Raw genomic sequence first — 26,753 nt, 5'->3', positions numbered from 1 at the left:
TTAGAGCTCGAAGAGCCTTCGGCTAAGCTCTTGGACATCAACAAGTCTACTTGGCATGTGGGAAGAGCACTTTGGTTTAAATATCAGTCAAAGCTAAAATTATAGTTCAAAACATAATCACGGCACCTCTATTTACCATTAATGATCAACCACTAGAAATTGATGCCCACTTCTGTTTTTCTTAGCTAAATCAGCTTCAACGATGAGCTACTAGTTATAGACATCAGCAACATAATAGCTAATGCAATGGACACAATATCACGGCTGTAGAAAATAGTTTGGGACAATACCTTGCTGACAACCAATACCAAACCCTAGTCTACTTGGCATGTGCGAAGAGCACTTTGCAATGCAGTAGTAAAATTTGGGCAACCTACTCATGGCAGGTAAGCAAAAAACGTAGTATCTTTCACATCCGATGTTTCTGGCGGATTTTTTTAAACATGGTGGCAAGATAAAATAGCCAGTAAGGAAGTGCTATGAAGAGCTGTAATCAGCAGCAGACGCCTTGGCTGACTTGGTCATGTTCAAAGAATGCCACAAGGTCGACTCCCACAAGACATTCTGAATGGTGATCTAATAATAGGCAGGAGTGTCTCAGATCGCTTTTTTAGAACGTATTCTGATGTATGCGAACGTGACATGAAACACTTTAACATTGACGAACATTTGGAAAAAAAGGCACTGGTACATGGAAAGCATAAAGGAAGGGTCCTAGACTGCAGATGGCATACGTAGAAAGAAAGGTCAAAGTGCTACAGTGCCTGGTGATTACAGATGCCCAACCTTTGAGAGCAGCTGTATATCAAGTATTGGCTTTTTTATTCACATGAGAAATAGCAAAGGGTAAAGATCGTCTTTGGAGACGCACATTTTGTTCGTTTCGTTTAGTCCAGAATAAGATGAAAAGAGCTCAGTCCAGTCAATCAAATATCAGAGGCCTACAGCCTGTCCTAGACAACATCTTACTGCCAGCTCGTACACAAAAATAATATTCAAAAAGTGTAATGAAATTATGAACATTTAAACTAAAACAAAAACAGGCACATTAAAAAACAGCAAATAAATACAACAATATTAATGAGATATGTCACTAGTTGATGTTTCTCATTTTAAAACACAACCGAAAAATATAGTGCTCGATAAAGCGTTGGTGTATGTATATTCTTTCTTTACGGCATTCAGTGCAGACGTGTGAACTACTGCAGAACGTCACCATTGGAACATCAGCTAGCAAAACAATCAATAAAAACGTAGGAATCAGTTCAATCATTTGTAAGTGTTTGAGAACAAAAAAAGGGCCAAGAAGAAAAGAAACAAAACCCTTAAAAGAGTTTCTCAAACTTTTCCTTTAATTGGAAACTTCGCACCTTTGGAGAACAGATTACTCTACTTTTCAAATTTTGTAGTTTGGATGAATTCCTATTTGTTTAAATAACAATATGCTACATAAATCATATTGAAATTTAGTATTTATTTTCAAGTATAAAAACTGTAATTAAATACTAACATAAACATATTTAAAATAAGGTTCATTGGTAAGCATAACTACTTGGCATCAGTTACATTGTTGGCAAGCTGAATTCTAAATCTTGTTTATAACTTTGACTCTACTGCAGCATAATAAAGAGAACCCTGCTTCTCTGAAATAGGTTGTAGAGACTAAAAATAACGGACTCTTGTTCTGAAATAAATTGATCAGAAATCATTTCAACAGCTAACTTCGATGTTAATATAGTCTTAATAAAACTTTTCTTCTGGAGAGCCATTTCCCTTCAGTGTGTAAAGATAAATGCGTTGTACTTACTAATCATTTCATCATACAGATTAAACAATCTGGATTTAAAAAGGTTTTAATTTTATATAATCTATCCTTTTCATGACTTCATTCATAACATTTCTGTTTCTTAGTAAAAATATTTTGAGGCCTCAGTGCTAGCCAATGTAAAATAGAATGGCTTTAATTCCATTTCTGTTGAATGGTAATGTATGCATTGATCTTGTTGAATATCTCTTCTTCAGTAGTTTGTACATTTGAATAAATAGGTAAAGAAGTCAATATTCTTCAATAGTTTTAGAATATTTGTAGCAAACACTTAGTAGAAAGTGGTACATCGGTCGACATCTGCCACTACACACGGATTACAGTTATATCAACTGGAAAGCTCAAGACGATGAATTCGTTGTAAAAAGAAATCTTGTAAGCATCTTGAAATAGAACGCACTACAAACAGCCATGTCCTTGCTAACACCGGTGTGGACAGTATAGACGGACTTCTTTTGGTCCGACAGTTACGCTGGGTAGGGCACGTAACCCGTATGGGAGACGAACGTATGCTAAAGGCAGTCTCTTTTGGTGAGCTAAAAGGTGGTCGACGTAACAGAGACGCCCTACGGAAACGCTTCAAAGACCAGCTTAGGCATCAACTTTCCTTGGCTGACATAGAAGAGAGCACCTGGTTGCATGCGGCCTCAGAACGAGACAGCTCGAGGTCACTCACGAAGGATACACATTTGAGACCAAAAGAAAATCTGCTGCCGAGAAAAAACGCAGACGGCGAAAAGAAAATCTAAATCTACCACCAGCGGACAATGGTCATGCTTGCCCTGGTGGTGGCAAAATATGTAGGTCACAGCTGGGACTGCGGAGCCACGGGGAAATACTACATTCCTCCCTAATCTTCGGAATCGAAGACTAGCTTTATATATATATATATACTTGTATCAGTAGGCCTAGATATTCTTGTATCGGTAGATATTCTTGTATCAGGCTGAGCTTTCTCGATACGCTATAATCCTATCACATATCTGAAAGGGGTGGGGCTGGGGAGAAAGAAGGGGGGGGGGTATCTGTTCAATATTACCATGATCGCTTTTTAAATGCATTTATAAAAAAAAAAAAAATTGGAACGACCTGAATTCGAACTCTAGGGCTCTAGACTTCTCAAGGCTCTTTAAGCTAACATACCACTGTTCTAGAGAAGTACTCATGAAAATAAAAGTTTTTATATATTCCAATTGTTGATTTCCAAACTTTAAAGGAAAGTTTTAAAGGGGGACAACTTCAACCAATACCATGTTTTTAGCTTCGTGAATGCGCTACGATCGTGTCTGGACCAACTGGGGAAAGGAGCGAGGGAAGAAGAGGGTATTTGGATTAGTTATAGTGTCTGGACCAACTGGGGAAAGGAGCGAGGGAAGAAGAGGGTATTTGGATTAGTTATAGTGTCTGGACCAACTGGGGAAAGGAGCGAGGGAAGAAGAGGGTATTTGGATTAGTTATAGTGTCTGGACCAACTGGGGAAAGGAGCGAGGGAAGAAGAGGGTATTTGGATTAGTTATAGTGTCTGGACCAACTGGGGAAAGGAGCGAGGGAAGAAGAGGGTATTTGGATTAGTTATAGTGTCTGGACCAACTGGGGAAAGGAGCGAGGGAAGAAGAGGGTATTTGGATTAGTTATAGTGTCTGGACCAACTGGGGAAAGGAGCGAGGGAAGAAGAGGGTATTTGGATCAATGTTATCGTGTTTGCATAAAAAAACAACGTGATCACCCATGATTTACACCCATTCAAGGGAGCTAATTTAATTTATAACACCATATCAGTTAAGTACCATTTCTCTCCTTTGTTCTATGCCACACACAATATTAATTACCAAGAGTTAATTAAATAATTAATTAATTTTTTTTATTGATATTGTTTTGTCAGGTAAAAGAATTAAGTATGCAAAATTTCACCTTGCTCCGATATTGGGTGTGGGAGAAATAACGTGTACAAAGTTTGTACCAGACTTACAGAGAGACAGACAGACAGACTGACAGACAGAGTGATTTGATAGAAGCTTTATTTTAAAAAAACGTAGACAATATCTTCCAAATTCTTCAGAATTGTTTTATTTGACTGATTGAGATTGTTGGGGAAAAGTAGTGGCCACGCAACCTGTTTTTAATATTTATGGCAGTTGGTTGCATTGGTTGAGACACGTAGTAGACTCTAGATATCCACTATGTCAATAGCAGCTGTTAACACTTGATAGTATCGAGAACACACCTATCAACATTACAGACGCTCGTTAATGCAGTGCTTCGCTACTCAATCTCTTGGTCAAAAAAAGTTTATTATTTTTCTTTTGAAACATTTTTCTGTGCACTTGAAGATTTTAGAATTTAAAAAGTATGTTTCATAATTTTTTTTTCTTAAAGAAACAAACATTTAGAAATGTTTTGGTAAATACTGTTTACCACTTAAAGTAACTTGTTCCTAGCAAACCGTATGTCAGACTTGAATCCAATAATTACACATGATGGAAAACACACTGACGTTACGATGTTTTGTACGACAAAAAACTTTTGCTCTATTTCGATTCATTTTAGATCAGTTTCAAGCTCATGCTGATGTTGTTTGAGAATTGTTTATTTGCCGTTACCAAGAGGAGTTAATAATGTCAACTTTTTTCTTGCCTGCCTTTACTTTAATCACATGTATAGCTTCTAGTAACTAGTGGGACATCGAAGTAGTTCTCGTGTTCAGTAGAGCACAGTTTGAGAATTACTGCATTAAAGAAAATATATTTAAGAACTTTGATAAAAGAAAGCCTGGTCGATTATTTAATTAATTAATGTTATTAGTTTATGTATCTTTTTGATATTATCAATAATATTTTATGATATTTGTTTATAAAACAACTAGAAAACACTAAATACCGATAGGACTAGAACTGATCCCAAGACCATCAACCTGGTTATAAGAACATCTCCACCAGCACCAACACAGTGCTGATCATAAATGCAGACATCAAAGTTTGGCTTTAATTCACAATCAGGTTTTATAGCACTTCCAACTTTTGTACTGTTCTTCCAGAGTAACTGAAAAGAAAATAAATCTATAACAAATGATTCAACACTATTTTCTTGTAGTCTATATCCTGGGTATGGCGCCCCGGTTGTAGCCTCGATTAGGCCAAATGGGTAGCGGAGCAAGACTTCCATGGGCATGGGCGCCCTCAAGTAGGTGCAAGGTGCACCTGCACCCTCCTGGATTCTGAGAACCCAAAGTATAGCTATTTTTTTTTACACCACCCAATCAATTAAAATCTAAGTAGCTACTGAACAAGTAGTGCTTCCAATGGTGACTGAAGTACAGTCGTAATAGACCTATCAGGAATTGATAGCTGACCATGTATGTGTAGCCCTCTGAATTCTGAGTGATCAAGTTTTTTTTACACCTACAAATCAACTTCTGCTAGGAACATGTGCAGTGCTTCCACTGAAATATAGTTAATAAGGATAAGCTATTATTGTAATAAACTAGAATAGGCTAATCTGTAGTTCATGTCTGACCATTTGTGCTTTATTATAGGCTCTCAATTCAATATTCTTTAGCATGTTAATCGTGACGATTTGTTTTCATTTGCATATAATTATAGTTATACTTATATTTAATAAAGGCCTAGCATAGTCTATGATGATGTTGTTTTTTTTGTCTTAGAGGAAAAATTCTTACGTGCTGTCTTTCGATTTGATAGATCTGAAAGTTTCTTTGAACAAGATCGAAGAGGGCAATCATCTTGGTTCAACCTGTTTAGTCTAAGACGATGCAAGAATTGCAACGTAAAGAAGAATATCAGAACTGCCAGATAAGCGTTCATCGCCGGCTTGTCCATCACAGAGAAAGCAATTTAGTAGTCAAGTTATTGACAGTTTCGGCAGCCTTTGTATTTTTTGTTTGATCGACCGTCGGATGCACAGGCCACACGGATAAACTGACCAAACTGTACAGTAAATAGTTTGTTCACATGTTTTTAAATTTTATTTCATGAAACAAGTATTTATAGTAAACTTAATATCTAATAGGAATAGAAAGGGGGGGGGGGGGCACCAGTTCTTTTTTAAATATATTCTCTGTAATAAAAAAGTTAAAGCTACGATTTTGAGCCATAAGTGGTAACTTGAACCCCCCGGAAAAAATCCTCCGGGCCCCCGTGCCCATGGGTGCGAGAGCATCCTCATTGCACTGTGCGAGGTTGTAAAAGAGCTCTCACAACCTTGTCAACAATTCAGGCGCCGATCCTCAAGGGGCCGTTTCATAATGGCGTGTTCCGCACGGTTAGCCTGGTATAGAATATTGAATACGAGGTGTGACTTAATCTTTTAGAGTATTTTATCAGGTTGTATTTTTGTATTTAGTAATTTATGGTTTAATGTCGAATACATAATTACAAAGCGTACCTAGATCAACTCACTCTGTCTGTACAAGTTTTTGACACGTTATTTCTCATACTTCCCATTTTCAAGTTGAAACTTTGCACAATATTCATTGATCCGAACAAAACATTTATCGATCAAACATTTAACCTATTAGTTAATTAAGTAACTATTAATTAAGTAAATAGTGCTAATTAATTAATTATCTTTGATAACGAAAAGAGGAAATAAATCTTACAGTATTTATATATGTAGCTGTAAATGTGGAGTTATTCCTATATATAAGCTTTGTTGCTTCTTTCCTTTTAAGTGGGAGAAGGAGTCAAGGCAATTAGTGTTGTTGAAAACTCATTGCGGATGTTTCCTTTTATATTTACATTTAAAAAAAAAAAGCTAAATATAAAATTAATTAAAAAAAAATAAACTTTAATTACGAGTGATTGTGATTTTTTTTTTAGGTAGGTGCTGATTTACTAATACACACCAATATCAATGTGAAGGTAAATGCTGAAAAAATGAATGACACATACATAGTATTAAATTAAACATATAGTACCAGGTGTCCGAGCCTCGCTCGTTTGAATATTTTGTTGAGGAAAAAATACATATTTTAGATCAGGTAAAGACTCCCAATTCGAAAAGTTGCATTCGTGTTGTTGTTTTTTTTGTTTTAAACGACAATGTAGATGGTGATTAGAAAAGAAAGTAAGTTCCCATTCAGATCACGCCGGTATGGGAAGTCTAGAGGAACTTCTTATGGTTGGACAGATACGCTGGAGAAAGCACTATCTCGTATGGGGGGACAAATGTTTGCAAAAGGCAGTCTTTTTTGTGAGCTGGAAGGTGGTAGACGTAACAGAGATGTCTCACAGAAACGCTTTAAAGACCAGCTTAGGAACTTGCTTTAACTGACATAGATGAAGGTTTCTGCAGGCGGCTTCAGAACTAGATAGCCGGAGATATTTGTATAAAGGCCGCGGGATACACCAAAGAGACTCCACTGCCAAGTACAGACGTACACGGCGAAAAGAGAATCTAAATCGACCATCGGCATGTAATGGTTACGTTTTCGTTGGATGTGACAAACTATGTGGGTCTCAGCTAGTGCTGCGTAGCTACGTACAATACTGCACACCTCCCTAATCATCGGACTCGAAGACAAGGCTTGTATAAAGGCATCAAGGAAACCTGCTTCCAGATACCCCCCACCCCACCATAGAGATTGGACCGTAGCGCTCTGTTAATGCTATGAAAGTTGCACTATAAAAAAAAGTTATTCAATTATTACAATGCAACTCATAAATATTCATAACTTTTTATTTTGTATTTTAATAATGCACAGACTAAGTAAATTAATTTATTATGGAACAAAGGAAGAAAAAATAATGAAATAAAATTTGCAGAGGTATATTTTGTTTATTGTGTTTATTGTCTTGGTTTTGCGATATGTATACATACAAGAATTGCTCGCTTAAGAGTATAGGATTAAAGGCATCACTTGGGACCAAACTTTGAAATGAGAGAAGGCAGTGAAATAAACGTGACGAAAATAAGAATCCATTAAGATAATAAGTATAAGAACTTTAAAAAAAAAACTCAGTTCCTTTCTTTTGTAACGCTAATCGCTAACACCGTAGAGATCTAAATTGCATCTCTATAAATATATTTATAGATCGAACCTAAGACAATAGATATAGGCTGCAGGGGCGGATTGAAGTCTATGGAGGCCATGGGTCAAGGTTTTTGTGGAGGCCCCTACACTCTTTCAAAATCCACTAAGGAACAAAAAAAAACACGTATATCTTTAAGCATGCCATTTTCTAGAAGAAAGAAATTACTTGCTATTATATAAAACCTCGCTTTCCTTGTTATCTATATTATAAAGTAGAATGTGAGGTGTATGTATGTTACTTATAGACATCAAAACCGCTTGACCAATCTTGATAAAACTCGGCAGGAATGTTTCTTGGGTACCAACTTAGACCTTAGTGTATGTATTTTAGCCCTAAAACAAACTTAAGACCCTAAAAAAAAAAAAAGTTGTCCGACTCTATTACAGCTATAGTATTTTATGGATCTAGGCCATGTCTACAATGTTGACATGAGAAAAGATAGAAAGGATTTAGACCTAGATCTAATTTTAAGAAATACACTTTGCGCAGATAGTTTTTTACTTTGACAAGTGAAAATACAAAAGAAGATTCATTGATTTCATTATGTAATAAAATTAACCTTCAATTTTGTGTTTCAAAAGCATTTTTTACATAAATTAGTTCCTGATATCTGTGACTACAGATTTCCTGACGAACATTCTTTCATTAGACAATACCGTAATGAATCGCGTACTAAATATTAATTCGTTTAATTGTTTACTTTATAATCCCATCCCTAGATCTAAAACTCTAATCCAACTCTAAGATGATAAAACTTCTCTTCGCACAGATAGTTTTATACTTTAACACATAAATATATTAATTAAAGTCCATTCATTTCATATTTTGATCAAATAAACATTCAAATTTGGTTTTCTAAAGCTACATTCGTTTACGAAAGCTGCGAAGCCGAGTTGAGATAGGCCTAGATCTATGTTCATTCATGAATCGCGTACTAAAAATTATTTCGTTTAATTGTTTGTTTTATAATCCCATCCCTAGATCTAAAACTCTAATCCAACTCTAAGATGATAAAACTTCTCTTCGCACAGATAGTTTTATACTTTAACACATAAATATATTAATTAAAGCCCATTCATTTCATATTTTGATCAAATAAACATTCAAATTAGGTTTTCTAAAGCTACATTCGTTTACGAAAGCTGCGAAGCCGAGTTGAGATAGGCCTAGATCTATATTCATTCATGAATCGCGTACTAAAAATTATTTCGTTTAATTGTTCACTTTATAATCCCATTTATTTAACAAAGCTATCGCTCTTTTCGTTTTTAATAGATAAGAATGTATCGACTTCGCGTAAACCATTTTCGCAAAACTAATTTTATTTTCGTAGCGAAAGAGAAATAACGTGAAAGGGTCATTAGCTACGTTTAACATACATCTAAATCCAATCCACTAGATTATTCAAAAGCAAATGTTTTAATTAAAAAAAAAATGGATTTAAGCCTATTAGCTATTTTTACATTGACACATTCGCTTTACTTATTACATTATTATTTCGTTTAATTATTTACAAAACACTCTCAGTGACTATATCGAAAGTAATGCGCAAATAAAGACCCGCGGGTCGCGGGTAACATATGTCTAGTCTATATTGTTACGTATTTCTGAATCTTCTGGCTAGATGTATTAGTTGGCACACAAATAAAAACACAGCAAAGAACTTGACGACTAAACTTTCAGTTTCATATAACTTTAATGACTATTAACTCTAACAATTTGTTACTATAACATGTAGCGTAGAAGACTGTACAATATCTGTCAGTTTACAGTTAGCTATACTTCGTTGCAATTCATCTCTTCACTTCGTTGCAATTCATCTCTTCTCAACTTGCACCGAGTCGTATTCCACAGAACAGACCAACGACACACTTCCCAGTGTCGCTCCAGGTCTCCAAAACTGAACCAAGTCGTAACAGACCAACGACACACTTCCCAGTGTCGCTCCAGGTCTCCCAAAGCTGAACCAAGTCGTACTCCAGTCTACCACATCAGAGCCGCCCACGTCTTACATCGACTGTATCGACTGTAACGGCTCAAGTCCACTGTAGTTCGCTGTATAGACTTTAACGACAGTAGTCCACTCCAGTTAACTCTACCCTAGTTAACTTGCATCGAGTCGTACACATTTCTCTTCCACTAGAGCCGCACACGTCTTACATCGTCTGTATCGACTGTAACGGCTAACTCACGACTCCATACGACTGACTTTCACATTAACTCTCTGGCTTATATAGAGTCCCTAATCGCTTGTCCAAAGTTGCACAAACACGGCTAGTATCCTCTGAAATAACACGTGAGGAAACGTCACATCCTGTCTTTATTTATACACGTAGATTCCAGAAAACACTCGATGCAGTGTCATCAAGTCGGGGTCACACGTAGTGACCTTTATCTGTCACTGTTCATTAGTAACTGTCCCCCTACTTAGATCTGTTCGTACACTGGAACAACACGTGTGGACACGTCACATCCTGTCTTTGTTTGTACATGTAGATTCCAGGGAACACTAGCTGCTTTGTCATCTCGCCGGGGTCATACGTTGACCTCTACCTATCACTGTTCATTTGTAACAATATTATAAAGTAGAATGTGAGGGGTATGTATGTATGTATGTATGTATGGATGTATGTTACTTATAGACATCAAAACCGCTTGACCAATCTTGATAAAACTAGGCAGGAATGTTCCTTGGGTACCAACTTAGACCGTAGTGTATGTATTGTAGCCCTAAAACAAACTTAAGACCCTCAAAAAAAATAAAGTTGTCCGACTCTATTACATCTATAGTATTTTATGGATATAGGCCATGTCTACAATGTTGACATGAGAAAAGATAGAAAGGATTTAGACCTAGATCTAATTTTAAGAAATACACTTTGCGCAGATATTTTTTTACTTTGACACATGAAAAGACAAAAGAAGATCCATTGATTTCATTATTATAATAAAATTAACCTTCAATTTTGTGTTTCAAAAGCATTTTTTACATTAATTAGTTCCTTATATCTGTGACTACAGATTTCCTGACGAACATTCTTTCATTAGACAATTCCGTAATGAATCGCGTACTAAATATTAATTCGTTTAATTGTTTACTTTATAATCCCATCCCTAGATCTAAAACTCTAATTCAACTCTAAGATGATAAAACTTCTCTTCGCACAGATAGTTTTATACTTTAACACATAAACATATTAATTAAAGTCCATTCATTTCATATTTTGATCAAATAAACATTCAAATTTGGTTTTCTAAAGCTACATTCACTTACGAAAGCTGCGAAGCCGAGTTGAGATAGGCCTAGATCTATATTCATTCATGAATCGCGTACTAAAAATTATTTCGTTTAATTGTTCACTTTATAATCCCATTCATTTAACAAAGCGATCGCTCTTTTCGTTTTTAATAGATAAGAATGTATCGACTTCGGGTAAACCCATTTTCGCAAACCTAATTTTATTTTCGTAGCGAAAGAGAAATAACGTGAAAGGATCATTAGCTAAGTTTAACATACATATAAATCCAATCCACTAGATTATTCAAAAGCATTTTTTACATAAATTAGTTCCTGATATCTACAGATTTCCTGGCGAACATTCTTTCATTAGACATTACCAAATGGTTACACATTAACACATCTCTCTTCTGAGGTCTGAGTCTATTCCTAGGCCTAGGTCTAAAACTCTTACTGAACTCTAAGATGATAAAACTTCTTTTCGCAAAGATAGTTTTATGCTTTAACACATAAACATACTAATTATTGTCCATTCATTTGATATTTTAATCAAATTAACATTCAAATTTGTTTTTCTAAAGCATTTTTAATACATTCGTTCGCTGTTCGCTAAAGCTGCGTAGCCGTGTTGAGATAGGCCTATATTCATTCATGAAAAAAAGTTCACGCATGCGCAGCACAGAACTCTAGATTATTGTAGATTTAGATCTACGTCTACCTCAATATCTACTTTATACTTAATACACATGAACATACAAAATTTAGTCTATTCATCTCAAATTTTAATCAAATATATGTAGGCCTACAAGCAAATGTTTTAATTTGAAAAAAAAAAGGATTTATTTAAGCCTATTAGCTATTTTGATTCATTCACACTATTTTTACATTGACACATTCGCTTTACTTATTACATTATTATTTCGTTTAATTGTTTACAAAACACTCTCAGTGACTATATCGAAAGTAATGCGCAAATAAAGACCCGCGGGTCGCGGGTAACATATGTCTAGTATATATATATATATATATATATATATATATATATATATATATATATATATATATATATATATATATATATATATATATATATATATATATATATATATATATATATATATATATGTATATATATATATATATGCATATTTTAGTTTTAAAAAAGTGTAAATGTTTGAGTTTATGATGGATAAGGCCCTTGATATTCACATTGACCAAAGTTCGGAGCTGTATTTACTTATTCCGAGCATGCTACAACTGCAAGCGGACACTTTTAATCACGGCAGCGTTGCCATCCGACGTTAGATTTAAAGTGATAGCGCTAAGTGATGTGCACTGTGTCTTTTGGATTCTAATGTTGGTTTGGATTTTAATTTGTGTGGAAACGTGTATTTCAGTGGAGTTTTGTGGTAAGACGCTTGAGTGTATGGACAACACACCCGCCATCTTGGAACCTAATAACGAGCCTAAGCCCAAGGCTTTAACCGAACAAATCCCTAGCGCAAAACGTAAGAAGAGAGGACGTAGAGGAGGAATACGAGTTAAGTGTAGAAGAAGAGGACAAAGAGGCTTCCTTCCACCCATCGTAACAGGCAATGTTAGGTCTTTACAAAATAAGATGGAAGAATTAACAGGTTGCTGTGAACATTTGTATCAATTTAGAGAGTGTTCCTTAATGTGTTTCACTGAAACCTGGCTCAATGATACGATACCCGACTCTTCTGTTGATCTCGATAAATTTTACGTTTATAGAGCAGACAGAACAATTAATAGTGGAAAGTCAAAAGGAGGAGGACTCGCAATCTATATAAACAAGGAATACTGCAACGCCAATAATGTGAACATCAGGAATAAAATTTGTGACCCTAACATTGAACTTATGTGTGTCACACTTAGGCCCTACTACTTGCCTAGAGAATTCACCCAGGTGTGTGTTGTTGTTGTGTACATACCACCGACGGCTGACACAGCGACTGCGTCGGAAATAATTTTTGATGTGTTACACAATGTACAATCAAAACACCCGGACTCTGTTTGTATCGTAACTGGAGATTTCAACAACCTAAATATTGACAACACACTGTCAAACTATTGCCAGTATGTCTCCCTCCCCACAAGGCAGGGCAGAACGCTCGACAAATGCTACGTAAACATTAAGCAGGCTTACAAATGTAAAAGTTTGTTCCCACTTGGAGAATCTGACCATGTATTACTCCATCTTATACCAAATTACAAACCTACTCTTAAAACTACAAAGAGAGTTATAAAAACGGTCAAGATGTGGTCTGAAGAGGCTGTAGAAAAACTACGAGGATGCGTTGAGAAAACTAACTGGGAAATCTTTATTGAGAACTGTCCAGATATAAACGAACTAACAGAAACTGTTACCTCATATCTATCATTCTGCGAGGAGTTAACAATTCCAACAAAAACAATACAAGTCTATGGAAACAATAAGCCCTGGATGACCAAAAAAATCAAACACCTTATTACTGAAAAGAAAACAAAGTATAAGGCAAGCAACGAAGAGTTTACAAATGCTAAAAATAAACTGAGAAAAGCAATAATTGAAGGGAAAAAAACATACAAAGAAAAAATTGAGAATTTCTTTGCAAAGAACAACTCAAAACAATGCTGGGAGGGATTAAAGAAAATAACAGGCTGCGCCTCAAAACGAAAACAAATTTTAGTGGCTGATGATGAGAAATTCGCCAACGAACTAAATTATTTTTATTCTCGTTTTGACAAAGAAGATTTTGTTGATCAACACAAAGAACTTTTCAACACTCTGTCCAAAGGAAAACAAGAGCCCTACGTCAATTTTGTAACGGAGGATGAAGTGACATTGTTATTTAAAAGAGTAGACGTAACAAAAGCTTGTGGACCAGACAAAATTAGTGGCAAGCTGATCAAGCTATGTGCGGAGCAAATTTCTTCTATCTTCTGTCATATCTTTAACCAGTCATTGCAAACGTGCGTAATTCCAAACATCTGGAAAACTTCAGAAATCATACCAGTGCCTAAGAAACTAAAAATAGATTGCTTAAATGATTTCCGCCCAGTAGCACTAACACCTATTGTTATGAAATGTTTTGAAAAATATATCCTTAAACAACTTGTAGCAAAAGTCAATAACAGCCTAGACCCTCACCAATTTGCATACAAAGCAGCTAGAGGAACTGAGGATGCCATTCTATTGCTTTTGGACCAGCTTTATAAGCATCTCGATATACCCAAAACATATGCACGAGTCCTCTTCGTAGATTTCTCCTCGGCTTTCAATACCATACAGCCACATCTAATGATAAACAAACTGAGTAACTTAAATGTAAGCCCTTACTTGCAAGCATGGGTTCTAAACTTTTTAACCCAACGGCCCCAGTATGTTAAAGTCAACAACACCAAATCGTCAACTCGAGTACTATGTACGGGTGCTCCACAAGGTTGTGTACTTTCTCCTGTGCTATACACTCTTTACACTAATGACATAAGAAGCATCTATGACTCAGTTAAACTCATTAAATTCGCTGATGATACTGCCATAGTCGGTCTTATTTCAGGAGACGAAACTCAGTATCGAAGCTCGATAGAAGAGTTTACAAACTGGTGCACCGACAACTTTCTAGAACTGAATGTAACAAAAACTAAAGAACTTATAATAGATTTTAGAAAGAAAAAACAAACTATACGTGAACTGCAAATAAACACTACATCTATAGAACAAGTAAAGGCATATAAATATCTAGGCATTATCATCAACAACAAGCTTTCATGGGAAGACCACCTTGGAACTCTGACAAAGAAAACAGCCCAGCGACTCTTTTTTCTATACAAACTCAACAGTTTTAAATTAAATAAGAAGATCCTTGAGACATTTTACGGCGCGACTGTACAAAATCTGCTAACATACGGAATAAGTTGTTGGCAAGGCAACGCCTCATCTAAACTGTTGCAACGTCTAGAAAACATCATTAAAAAAGCATCAAAAATTACACTCACAACATTACCACATTTAAAGGAACTTTTTGAACAAACGTGCCTAAGAAAAATCGAAAAAATCTTGGAAGACAACGGCCACCCGCTCCATCAGAACTACGCCAGGTCGTCGCGAAGTGGGCGACTGCTGTCAATCAAAACAAGAACGGAGCGGTACAAAAACTCGTTCGTACCTCACTCGGTCAGACTCTATCACCGCCACTCATTGATCAGGGAACATGAAATGCACCAAGATACCTGTGTGTAGTCGCTGAATGAACTCTTTATGTTGTCTGTTGTATTTATGTGTATTTTTCTGTTGTGTTGTCTTTATATGAGAAACGAGTCCTTGTAATCACAACAAATTTCCGTAAGGATCAATAAAGCAGTCTTAGTCTTAGTCTTAGTCTTAAAAATGAGAAAATTACTTTAAAGTTTCTGACCGTCGAAATATTTTTCTTTTTTGTAGCCCCTCCTCTCCCTTAAAGCTGGCAATGATTGCCGGTAGGAATTCGTTGATAGAATAGACTATAGATCTACACATTATAGATGAGATTTGTAGATTTAAATTAATAAGTTAAGTAGCCTTTTAATTAGTTCTAGAACAATCTATTGTTCTGGAATTTTAGGATCTAGATCTTCTTACTTTTCCCAATCTTGTACAGCAAGTCAAGTCGCATCTGGTTTTGCGTAGCCATAGTCATGTGATTTGTGAGTCATGTGATTTGTGAGTCATGTGATTTGTGAAACACCCAACACTGCACTCATCATTAATCTTTGGAATCTAAGACATTGTATGACATTGTCACATTGTCATTAAGTAGATTCTAGATTTAGCTATAGTTTTTAACAGATTTTTTCCAGTAGGCCTACTGTTCAATGTTCAATTGATCCATCTATAGAATATTTTTTTTCTAAATCTAGATTCTATTTCTAGTATTTTCTAGTAATATAGATCTAGGTCTATAGTAACTTAGTTAGTACTTGATTTTACTTGAATATATGTTTATATACATTCTTTTAATAGATTCAAGTTCTATGACTATTATGACCATGTCCAAGGCATCAATTTTTTCAAAGCAACTATAATTATTGGACTTGAACTAGTTCTGCAACAACTTCGAGTTCATTCCAACATTCACGAAACGATAGAAGACCTCAAAGTTTTGGGTGAGATCACACAAGGAAGGACATTCAAGGAAGAGATGAATGCCAGAAAGAATTCGCTGGTAGCGTCATAATGCACCTTCTTATCTAACAGATTACAGCCGTTACTTCAAAAAAGAAGATAATTACGTCCTACGCATTTCATGGGTCAATCTAGTCATGCATGTTAATCGGTTATTTAAACTTTCATTGTTTTTCCTGGCTGATTCAGACAACCCATTCCATTCTCTAATGGCACTATGAAAGAAGGAGCACTTGTATGAATTTGTCCTAGCATTTAAAATAAGAAATGTGCCATAATTAGACAACGTTTTTTTTTTTTTTGTGTTTTCTATCGTTTAATTTTACGAATGATCTGGTTAAATAAAAAAAAATTAATTTCACTAATTTTTATTTTTACATTTGTGTGTGTGTGTGAAATTGTGTAACGGAAAATTCCGGGTACTTGAAATAGGCTAGCCCTAAAAAATGTATAGATCTTGGGTTAAAGACTCGTCAACGAAAGCTCTGTAAATGTGTAGTTTCACATGCATTGTTTCAGGTCTTTACTTTTTATAGCACGTATCGGGTTTGATCCCAACTACCCGAATTGTTTAGCAGAATTTTTTCTCTATCACTAACACTTCAATTCCCAACCTAATAAATAAACATATCAGTTTAATTTAAAAAGAGAACTGAAAAATATAATATCGGCCCTATTTAGTTTTGATCAAAGAAACGAAACGCATTTATAAATATCAACCATTAGTTTGCATCAGTTATGCAATTAAATATTTCAATACAGCTAGACTAACAATAATAAATCTGTGTGATTAGAAATTGTTGAACGTATTGTTTTTGTTACGCTCAACTGTATGCTTTTAAATGTCTACATGCGCATGTTTGAATCAGTAGGGGAGGGGAGAAAGAAGGGTGTATCTCGTTAATGTTACTGTGATCGCTTTTTATATTCATTTAATAGATACAAAACAAATTGTACGACTAGAATTCGAACTCAAGTTCACAAGCCTCTCCAAGTAGATACACTAGTTACCTATTGTAAGTCTCTTCACTACACAAAGTCGAAAGGGAACTTATTCATTTGTGACCTAGGTATGAACCCTAGATCATTGAGACAACTGAACGTTTACTATATAAATCAAGGAAGTCATTTATGTGACCTATAGCTTAATGTTTATCCGCTTGTTCCCTAGAACCTCCAAGGCTGACTCGTGTAATACAGTTTTGATAATTTCCGTGAGTCAATGTGTGGAGAGCTGCGCTTGTCTCTCCCACGGAGGCGTCAAACAATTCAACAATGTTGGAAGCTTTCAATGTTTCACTGTCGTATTTCATTGCTTACCTTTCTTTTTTACAGTCCATCAGAACCAGGTCATGGTCACTGCCTATGTCAGCTCCAGAGAAAGTTCTGGCTTTTGCTTTGTTGATGCTTGATTTGAACTACAAAGGAAACTGGATAAAATCGATCTGGCTTTGCGTTTTATTCTCTGGGGGGGGGGGGGGGGAGGGTTTATGAGATTTAGTTTTTTTGGATGGTTTGATCGGGACTCGGGACATGTGTACTAGCTACAGTTGATATAGCTACTGGCTAATTGAAGAGCCTCATGCTACAGTTGATATAGCTACTGGCTAATTGAAGAGCTTCATGCTACAGTTGATATATCTACTGGCTAATTGAAGAGCCTCATGCTACAGTTGATATAGCTACTGGCTAATTGAAGAGCTTCATGCTACAGTTGATATATCTACTGGCTAATTGAAGAGCCTCATGCTACAGTTGATATAGCTACTGGCTAATTGAAGAGCCTCATGCTACAGTTGATATAGCTACTGGCTAATTGAAGAGCCTCATGCTACAGTTGATATAGCTACTGGCTAATTGAAGAGCCTCATGCTACAGTTGATATAGCTACTGGCTAATTGAAGAGCCTCATGCTACAGTTGATATAGCTACTGGCTAATTGAAGAGCCTCATGCTACAGTTGATATAGCTACTGGCTAATTGAAGAGCCTCATGCTACAGTTGATATAGCTACTGGCTAATTGAAGAGCCTCATGTCTCAATCTTTAGTTTCTCCGAATCAAAAACATCCAGTGTTGAGGAAGTTGTTCATCTTACCAACAACATTTTCACTTGTTTTACTTCGTTTTTTGTTTTGTTTTTTTAACCCAGCAAGAGCAAGGGGGCGGGATGGCGCTCTGTGCTTACTTCCCCCCCCCCAAACATTTCCCTCTATTGTGATGTTCAGAATTTAATTCTACTTGTATCAAAAAACCTTTTGTTTCTCTTAATTAGAAGAGCGTAGGTCAGATAAAGAAGTAAGAAGGATTTTGAAGGGAGGCTACTGAAACATTAGGGATACTTTCTTACACTTTTTAGACGTCAAAACAATGAGGACTACTCTAAACTGAGAAGGAAGGATAAGAAGTTGCATGGGTAGAAATGTCTTTTTAAATTAGTTTGTTTTTTTCATCGATCTTGTACCAAACGTCTTTCTAACTAGTGTCTTGAGCTCTACTAAGAAGCTTAAACGACTTCAGTTTTTAATTATTTATATATAGATTTTTTAAATGTGCATACATTTCTGAAAGTACATATAAGACAGATCTAATATGCCCCCCCCCCCATATAAGGAATTAACGCTCCCTCTCCCCCACCATCAAGGGGCTGCTCCAAACTCCTGAGTTACAATGGCTTTAAAACATTTGAGTTCAGTTCTGGTATATTTCGTATTTAAGAAATATTTTTTTTACTTTCACAAACCTCCACCGCTGAAAGAGTTTCTCGCTACAACAAACCTATCAGTGCAACCCAAAACTTGTTTCCAGGCCTGTGCTTCTAATTCATCACTCCAGATCTAAAGAACAAAAAGTAAAATTGTCAATTATAATTTTTTAACAAAGTGGCATGATGTCAGGGGGTGCGTTAAAAGTTCAAAGCCATTAATCTCAAAACAATAATGTTCTTTAACGATATTAATGATAAACTATGTCAAAGCCATCTCGAGGTAATGATGGTCCTTGAGAAGTTGACTATTAATGATAAACTATGTCAAAGCCATCTCGAGGTAATGATGGTCTTTGAGAAGTTGGCCTATTATTCCGCCTTGGTGCAGAGATGTTACATTCCATGCACCAAGAAGGGTTGATTTCTTTGCATTGAAAATCTTTTCATGTATCTGGCATTGCACGTTCTATAAGAGTTGGTCCACGCCGGCCGCAATCGGGATATATGGCCACCCTCGCCGAATGTTAGATTATCTCTATGTTCGATATTTGCCGTTTCTGTTGTAAGATTTTACAGGGTGAGATCCCACACTTAACCCCTTTTCTTCATCTGGTCTTGAGACTAGCCACAACATAGAACATCAAGGATAATGACTGACGGCTTTTTTCTTAAAGCACAATCAACAGCCTGTCAGTTGGTGACACGTACTTCAATCATAGACACTAGAAAATATGTAGGTCACCAAATAGACAAACGTTCAATGGCATTGACTATATCTGCATCTCCTAAACATGGAGGTTATTACTACTGGACTTGACACATTGCCTGTTGTTTTCCGCAAATGTTCGAATATGGCTCAGACCTCTACCTTCTCAACGCAAATACTAACTTCGTTTTAAGAGCAAAGCCAATAACTGCTGAACCTTTGATAATTTCAAAGACTGTTATCCAACTGAAACGGAAGAGCCTCTTCCAAGATTTAGCAGATAAACTGACTCCTGAAGAAGATTAATTTAACTTTAGAGTTACAAGAATTGAATGCTCAGAAAAAATCATCGGAAGGATAAGTAGCTCAGCATCAACAGCTAAAAAAGATTTTAAGTTCCTCATAGAGCTCGGGACAGAAACAGAGAAACCGAACTGGCTCTCGACCACTTCATGTTGTTATGACAGAGTGTCTTGGGAGGTGTGCATGTACTTGAAACAGAATGAATCGCGCGCACTAAGGATAACAATAACGTAGTCTGAAAGGAGAAACAGACAAATAACAATGTGTGTTTGGCTTGTTTAAAGTCTAGGGGATGATTATTTTTGGTAGCTATCACACACAGACCTATCAGCATATAAATCGGGAGCAGGCACGCAACGAAACAAGCAATGAAAGAGAGATACAAAGTTAAAATTTGAAGAATATTTATTTACATAAATATTTACATAGAAGAATAAAAGGGGGAGGGTTTGCATCTATCTCTAATCAATACTATATTTAATAATCACTCTTGCACTTAATAAGAGAGTATGTCACTTTGTCTTCTGAACTTAGCTGGTTGTCCTGCTTGGGTCGCAGCTGGCTGTGTCCTGGCTTGAGGTTCTGAAGCTGGAGGTGGCGCTCTAGTTGGTAGATGGACGCCGGTGATTCAGTTCTTGTGTAGTCTCAATCCAAAGTTCTGATATCTGTAGTGGGCACAGTAGGGCGGGTGGCCGGCTACCGTGGGCACAAGTGTACTGCGGGCAGAGCTGATCTGCCGTGGGCAGCGTAGTTAGCAGGATAAATCTAGTGAGTTGCGGAGATCTAGCTGAGCTATGACGTCTCGCACAGACGCGTAGTTTATAGGGACGTCGTACCTAATAAGTTGACAGGTGGGCTGTCGAGTAGGCAGGCAAGTAGAGCCGATAGCGCCAAGTAGTAGATCCAAGTAATAGGTAGGTGATCCAAACAAATAGTTGAGTAGATCCCAGTATGCAGGAGATGATACTCAATAACAAATAGGCAGGAGTGCTCCAAACAAATAGGCAGTTGACTAGGCAGACAATACCAAATAAATAGGCAGACACCTGAGGGAGGCACCAGGTATTCCTCTAAGAGTAAGAATGTATGAAATAGTCCAGACTCGATTGCCAGCGATAGAGAAATGAGCGGGTCTGGTTTGACTTATAAATGTCCGGGAGAGATGGGCGGAAGCAGGAAATGCGATAGGCCAAAGATTATCTATCGCGTGGGTGAAGTCCGACAAGAGTCGCACCTTGGAGTGTCACGAGGCGTGTTGACCCGAGTAATCTCTTTGATCAAAGAGAGAAGTGGGAGAGGGGTGGAAGAAATATTGACTTGCATTCCGCCCAAGGTGGTGTCAACTGCGACCGTCAGATATCCGGCGGGTAAGACCAAAAAGACTGTGTGTTTATCTTTCCCGATCAAGGGGAGATAAGTGAAAGGACGCGGCCTAGCTATCTCCAAAGTGGTGGACTAAGTCTAGCCTGAAGAGGGAAAGGTGGGGCGGGTGAAGAAATTGGGTATAGAACGGGGAAATAATTAAAATAAAATGAATAAATAATAATAAATAGTAATTAATGCTGTGATAAGTTTGAGTGACTCTGACAGCAAGCTTTTGACTTGTCACAACATGGAGGTTCTCAATTCAGTAAGCTCCAGTCGGAAAAAGGCTTCAAACATTGCTGGAGGCCAGTTTCTATGAAGACCCAATGCACCCAACGGCATGACAGGATCTGAGTCAAAATTTTAAGTCAAGTAGATAAAGTTTGTTAGACAGATGATTTTCAAAATCAGAATGATGATAACTGTTTTAGGAAAAGTGAAAACAACAGGCAATGTGTCAAGAATAGCAGAAATGTTAACAACTTTACATTATAGCCAACCACTAGTATCAGATTGGATCAGTCAAGTCTCGTCTCTTCGTCCTACTTTTTTTTTGTAGCTTTAAGCTTTTCTTAGTAGGCTTAAAATGTTACACTTCAAAATGAAGAGGGATTAAAGTTTAAAATCAACAAAAACGACTTAACGTCACACTTTCTATACCAATGAGGTTATTGCTAATTTTGTGCATTATAGTAATACACTAACTTACCGAATTTCCAACTCCTGCATTAGTTCGATACTTGTTGTGATAAGAAAGAAATATTTCAACGATCTTTGGTTCAAGCTTGTTGTTAGCCTGCACTAGCACAACGGTGATAAACATCCACAATAATGTGGCCATGATTCGCCAAGTGAAGATGACCCTCGGCTTAAAGAGAAATAAAAGATTTGTTCTCTAAGAGATTAATGCTTTCAACAACAAAAATGCAGATGTATTTTCTTAGGAGCTGTCAACTTTGAACCGCTTTTGTTAGACTTTGGAGATTAGGCCTACTTTGAAAAAAAAAATCCTCAATCGCTCCCCCAGTCTCAGTAAAAGGGCTAGACGACTTGAGAGTGTTCCCACTCAAAGATAGAGCACATTTCTATGGGGCAACTATTGTTTAAATAAGAAGCTGAGTCACTATCGTTGAATCATCTCACAGCTTATACTAACAGACCTGACCGACCTGCATCAAATTCTTGACACAAGGAATCATCACGATAGAATCACTAACCTGGACACTGTACCACTAGGCTAATTTAAAAAAGGGCACACGTATCTAAACAATCTGATACCATCTTCATATCATTTGTTATCTAATATATTACGGCCAAATCGCGAGACCGCCAACTCGTGAACTGTCAGCGCCATTTCGAGAACTGACAAGGGATAGTTTGCCAAATTCGGCAGAAAATAGCCATGAACAGATTTTGTGTTGTTTTTTTTTAATACATGATGTCGACGAACCTTAACCCACTTTTCCCTTAGTTTGACGAACCATTAGGACACCTCACATGATCTGTCTACCGTCTTTCTCATAATCTGTCAGATTTTTTTTTTAGAAATTGATCCATTTCTACCATTATAGTGATTGTAAAGACACGAAGGCACGAATTATATATAGGACCTTAATTTTGTTGGCTAGCATTGGTTAATTAAATAATGTCAGCTTTATTAAACAGCCATTATCGCAACTTGCTGTATGACTTACTTTCTAACTAAAAAGCTTGTAGACTATATAGTAAACTAAAGCAACACCAGCGACTGTTGGCAACGTTTGGCGCAGTTTGTTTTTGGCGATAGAAGTTCGGAAGAAAAAAATATATTCTCAACAAAGTTAAATTCCAAATTGAATAAACAAAATAACATTTCCTTTAAAACAAAGGCATTTCAACACAAACACACTTAAAACACCTATATATGTATCATTTGTAAAGTTAGCATGACTAAAACATTCATTACGAAAGTATCCAGCAAAGTTTCAACCACAGCAAAAAACGGGTGCGCTAAAACTTACTGTTTTGCACGAGCCGAGGAATAATACTCACGATGAAACTGCTGTCACAATAAAAAAATAATTCACATATTTAACAGAGCAGGGCATTCTATTCTATAGAAAAAAAAACGAATGAAATACTCATAAAGACACAAAGAAAGAGGCACATTTCTTATTCCATACACTAGAACAAATTCGTACAAGTGCTCCTTCTTCCCTAATGCCATTGGAGAATGGAATGTGTTGCTTGAATCAGCCAGTAAAACGAACAACTTATCAGAGTTCAAGTCGTGGACTAGCATGAACAGATTGACACATTAAATGCACAGGACGTAATTATCTTTTTTTTTTTTTTGAAGTAACGTCTGTCATCTATAAGTAGAATAAGCACTTTCAATTTCAAATGACATCGGACATCGGCAACATGCCTCATTCATTTCGCGATCATTTCCTTATCTGGCCACACTTCGGGTTTTTGCCGTAACAAATACATCTAGTAGGTTACATTATATCTAGATTCATGTTAATGTGTGCCTTTTTAAAGGTTAAACCATTCTAATTCTAGATCTAATTTCTTATCAATAGGGTTTGTTGGACTAGTCCGTTTCGTTTCTTTGATTAAAAAGTATTGGGCCGGAAGTGGCTTTTTTCCCTATATATCTTTGTATTTTTCAGTTCTCTTTTTAAATTAAACTGACATTATTATGCTATAATTTTAAGTGTAACTGATAGAGAAAAAATTCTGCACAAAAATACGGGTAGTTGGGATATAACCCGATAGAGGCTATAAAAAGAAAAGACCTGAAACTAGCGCGTAAAACTACACATTTACAGTACTTTTTTTGATGGGTATTTTACCCAAGATCTGTGTTGTTTTTTTAGGACTAGCTTATTTCAAGTACCCGGCATTTTCCGATACACAATTTCATACACAAAATAATTGTTGAAAAAAATTGTAGTGATTTTAAACTTTAAATGATTACTTAAAAAGGTGTTACTCTGATCAATTTTGAATATTATTTTGTTATGAATGTCACTATCTATTTTGTGTCTGTTCTAGTTTCTTAAATTTTTCTTGTGTAAAGGGGTCGTTTTTCTCCTAATGGGTATACCTGATTTCTCAAAGCAGCCTTTGTAAAATATTGGTCCTAAATAATGCTGTGTTCATAAGCGAAAAATCGCATGGCTGCATTTTGATGAATGTACGAGTTAGTTCAATATATTTTATATTACTAGGTAACTAAAAATAACTGTATAAATAGACGTAAGTTTCATTTTTTTCTGTTAGACAAAGTCATATGACAAATTTTTGTTTATATCCTAATTCTAAAAAGAAATAATAATAGAATTATACAGTAAAAATAATCACTAAGTTTTTTTTTTAAGTTTTGAAAGTCTAACTGATAAGATTACAAATAGAGTTTGTATTTTTGCAGATGTACACAAGCTACACTATGAGTCAGTCCATCTCTTCTAATTGTTTAGAAATGAGTGTAAAAATGTAGGCTTCGATATTTTTAGCCTGAATTTAAGAAAGTTACAAACTTCAAACAACTCTTCCATAAAACTTTGTATTTAAAAAATAAATTTATCCAATGCTCGAAATCCTGCAAGTATACTTAGGCCCTATTTAAATCGATCCGGTATCAATGTATTAAGTAGCAATAACCCTGCAAAAAAAAAAAAAAATTAAATGAAAGAAGATTGAGATATACATATATTTTTGTGACGGTACGCACCGGTACGGGGTACCGGCACCTTTTTTCAAAGTCGGGAAAAATGATTACTTTTGATAACTTTTCAACGTTAATTGTTAATTTATTATTAGTTGAAAGTTAGGCAATCTATCACTGAGTACCGGCACCTATTTTTTATTTTTACAAAAAAAGCACTTTATATACTTTCAGCCGACATGCCGTATTATTAAAAACACCTATATGTGAACTTCTCAATCCTCTAGAGTCTTAGACAGTCAATATTTTAGACTAGATTTAAGTAGAGTCTAGACCTAGATCTAGTAGGCATATTACAATAAAAAAATAAAAAATCAGTCATTATAGACATCATTCGCAATTTTATTATTAGGTCTAGGCATTGAAAAGTAAATCTATTAATAAACTATAATAGATCTAAGTCTAAATACTAACTTATTAAATAAGTCATTATAAGTAGAAGTATTATAATGAATATTGTATAGATCTAGATTGACTAGATTATAGATAGATCTATAGATAGATCTCTAGTCTAGTAGATTAAGTATAGAGTATAGTAAACGTATTACAGTATTATTAAATGTATGTCCTATGTCTATATCTAATAATCTAATAATTAAAAAACTTTATTCTTTATTAATATCTAGACATTTTTCTAATAAAAACTGACTGTAGGCATGGCATAGGCTAGACTCGGCAATCTAGTCTCAAGATAGAATCTATACTATTACTAGATCTATTCGATTTTTATATATAGATCTAGACTAGAATTAGATTATAGATCTAAATATACTAATGGAGAGATGATATGAGGTGTTAGCTAATAGCGTTGCACAAGAAACAAACCTGGGTTTTTCTAAACTCTAATACTTGGTATGTAATAGTAAAACAGCACCTATCTAAATAAATCGTAACTAGCAATCAAAAACCTATATTTATTGTAGTATATATAGGTCTGTGGTTGTATTTTATATAGCCTTCGTAACTTCTTCTATAGAGAAATGACTTTTGTAATTTCTTTTACTGAAAATTGGGCTATTCGCGTCTGACACATATATAACTTCTATGTTCAGCAACAAACCCTATCAAAATCACGACTCTATAGAGTCTATGCTAGATCATTTAGTAATAAGTAGATACGACATCTAGATACGTGGTTAATTATTACTTGATCTAGACCCAGAGCTAGATCTATTTCTAAATCAAGGGTTACAAAACATTACTTCAAATAGACTTACCCTAGGCCTAAAATAATACATAAATTATTTAAGCATTAAAAAGCCAGTGGAAAACTTAGTGTTTGAATGGGTTTTTATTTATATTTTAAAAAGTCTCACCACTCTGAACGTTCGCAGTGTCGTGTTTGTTTTACCGTGGTTTTACTAAGGACAATAAAACAAAACAAAAAATAAAAGTGTTTTAATTTAGCGGTCAAAGTCTAATATTATGCAGAAAATTTACGCACCTACAAGCGTCCCTAAAAACAAAGAAATATTTTTTTTCCATGATTCATACTACTATTCGACATATCACAGATGGAGGTGAATGCACAAATAGAAAGCTTTATAGTATTGGAGATTTTTTCGATAAACTAAACCATCGAACTCGACAGTTTCCAATTGATTATAAAAAAAGAAGGTGTACATGAAAAGAATGAGAATGAAAGACTTAACAAAAGAGAGATTCTATGCGATGAAATACTTAT

General features: G+C 35.7%; 1 protein-coding gene across 8 annotated transcripts; it reads right to left on the bottom strand.

The window, feature by feature from the left end:
* Positions 1–1,081: 1,081 nt before the first annotated feature.
* LOC129926507 (uncharacterized) lies at positions 1,082–26,475 on the bottom strand. 8 transcript variants are annotated; one of them, XR_008778201.1, is made up of 7 exons: positions 26,287–26,475; positions 23,358–23,398; positions 22,067–22,225; positions 19,020–19,113; positions 17,598–17,695; positions 4,703–4,864; positions 1,082–1,230 (listed from the first exon to the last, which is right to left on the bottom strand). XR_008778201.1 is itself a non-coding variant. In XM_056031004.1 (5 exons), the coding sequence occupies exons 1-4, from the start codon at positions 22,554–22,556 to the stop codon at positions 4,818–4,820; spliced, it is 330 nt and encodes a 109-aa protein (XP_055886979.1). In that variant the 5' UTR covers positions 22,557–22,780; the 3' UTR covers positions 1,082–1,230; positions 4,703–4,817. The 8 variants fall into 8 exon arrangements, 2 of the variants coding, with proteins under 2 accessions (XP_055886979.1, XP_055886980.1); XR_008778200.1 differs by having other exon boundaries at positions 23,358–23,395; XR_008778202.1 differs by lacking the exons at positions 23,358–23,398; positions 26,287–26,475 and adding exons at positions 23,538–23,708; positions 25,719–26,097.
* Between the last annotated feature and the right edge of the window lie 278 nt (positions 26,476–26,753).

The sequence above is a fragment of the Biomphalaria glabrata genome, chromosome 5, assembly GCF_947242115.1.
Source record: "Biomphalaria glabrata chromosome 5, xgBioGlab47.1, whole genome shotgun sequence".
NCBI classification, from domain to species: domain Eukaryota; kingdom Metazoa; phylum Mollusca; class Gastropoda; family Planorbidae; genus Biomphalaria; species Biomphalaria glabrata.
The sequence above is the reverse complement of the archived record's forward strand: the minus strand, read 5'-3'. Positions and strand labels throughout refer to the sequence as shown.

Coding starts and splice junctions, on each gene's coding strand:
- LOC129926507 (XM_056031004.1), bottom strand. CDS start 22,556: ATGATTCCTTGTGTCAAGAATTTGATGCAG. Junction 19,114..22,066: donor ATGCAGGAGTTGGAAATTCG/GTAAGTTAGTGT, acceptor TTTGTTCTTTAG/ATCTGGAGTGATGAATTAGA. Junction 4,865..19,019: donor AAACTCTTTCAGCGGTGGAG/GTTTGTGAAAGT, acceptor TTTTCTTTTCAG/TTACTCTGGAAGAACAGTAC.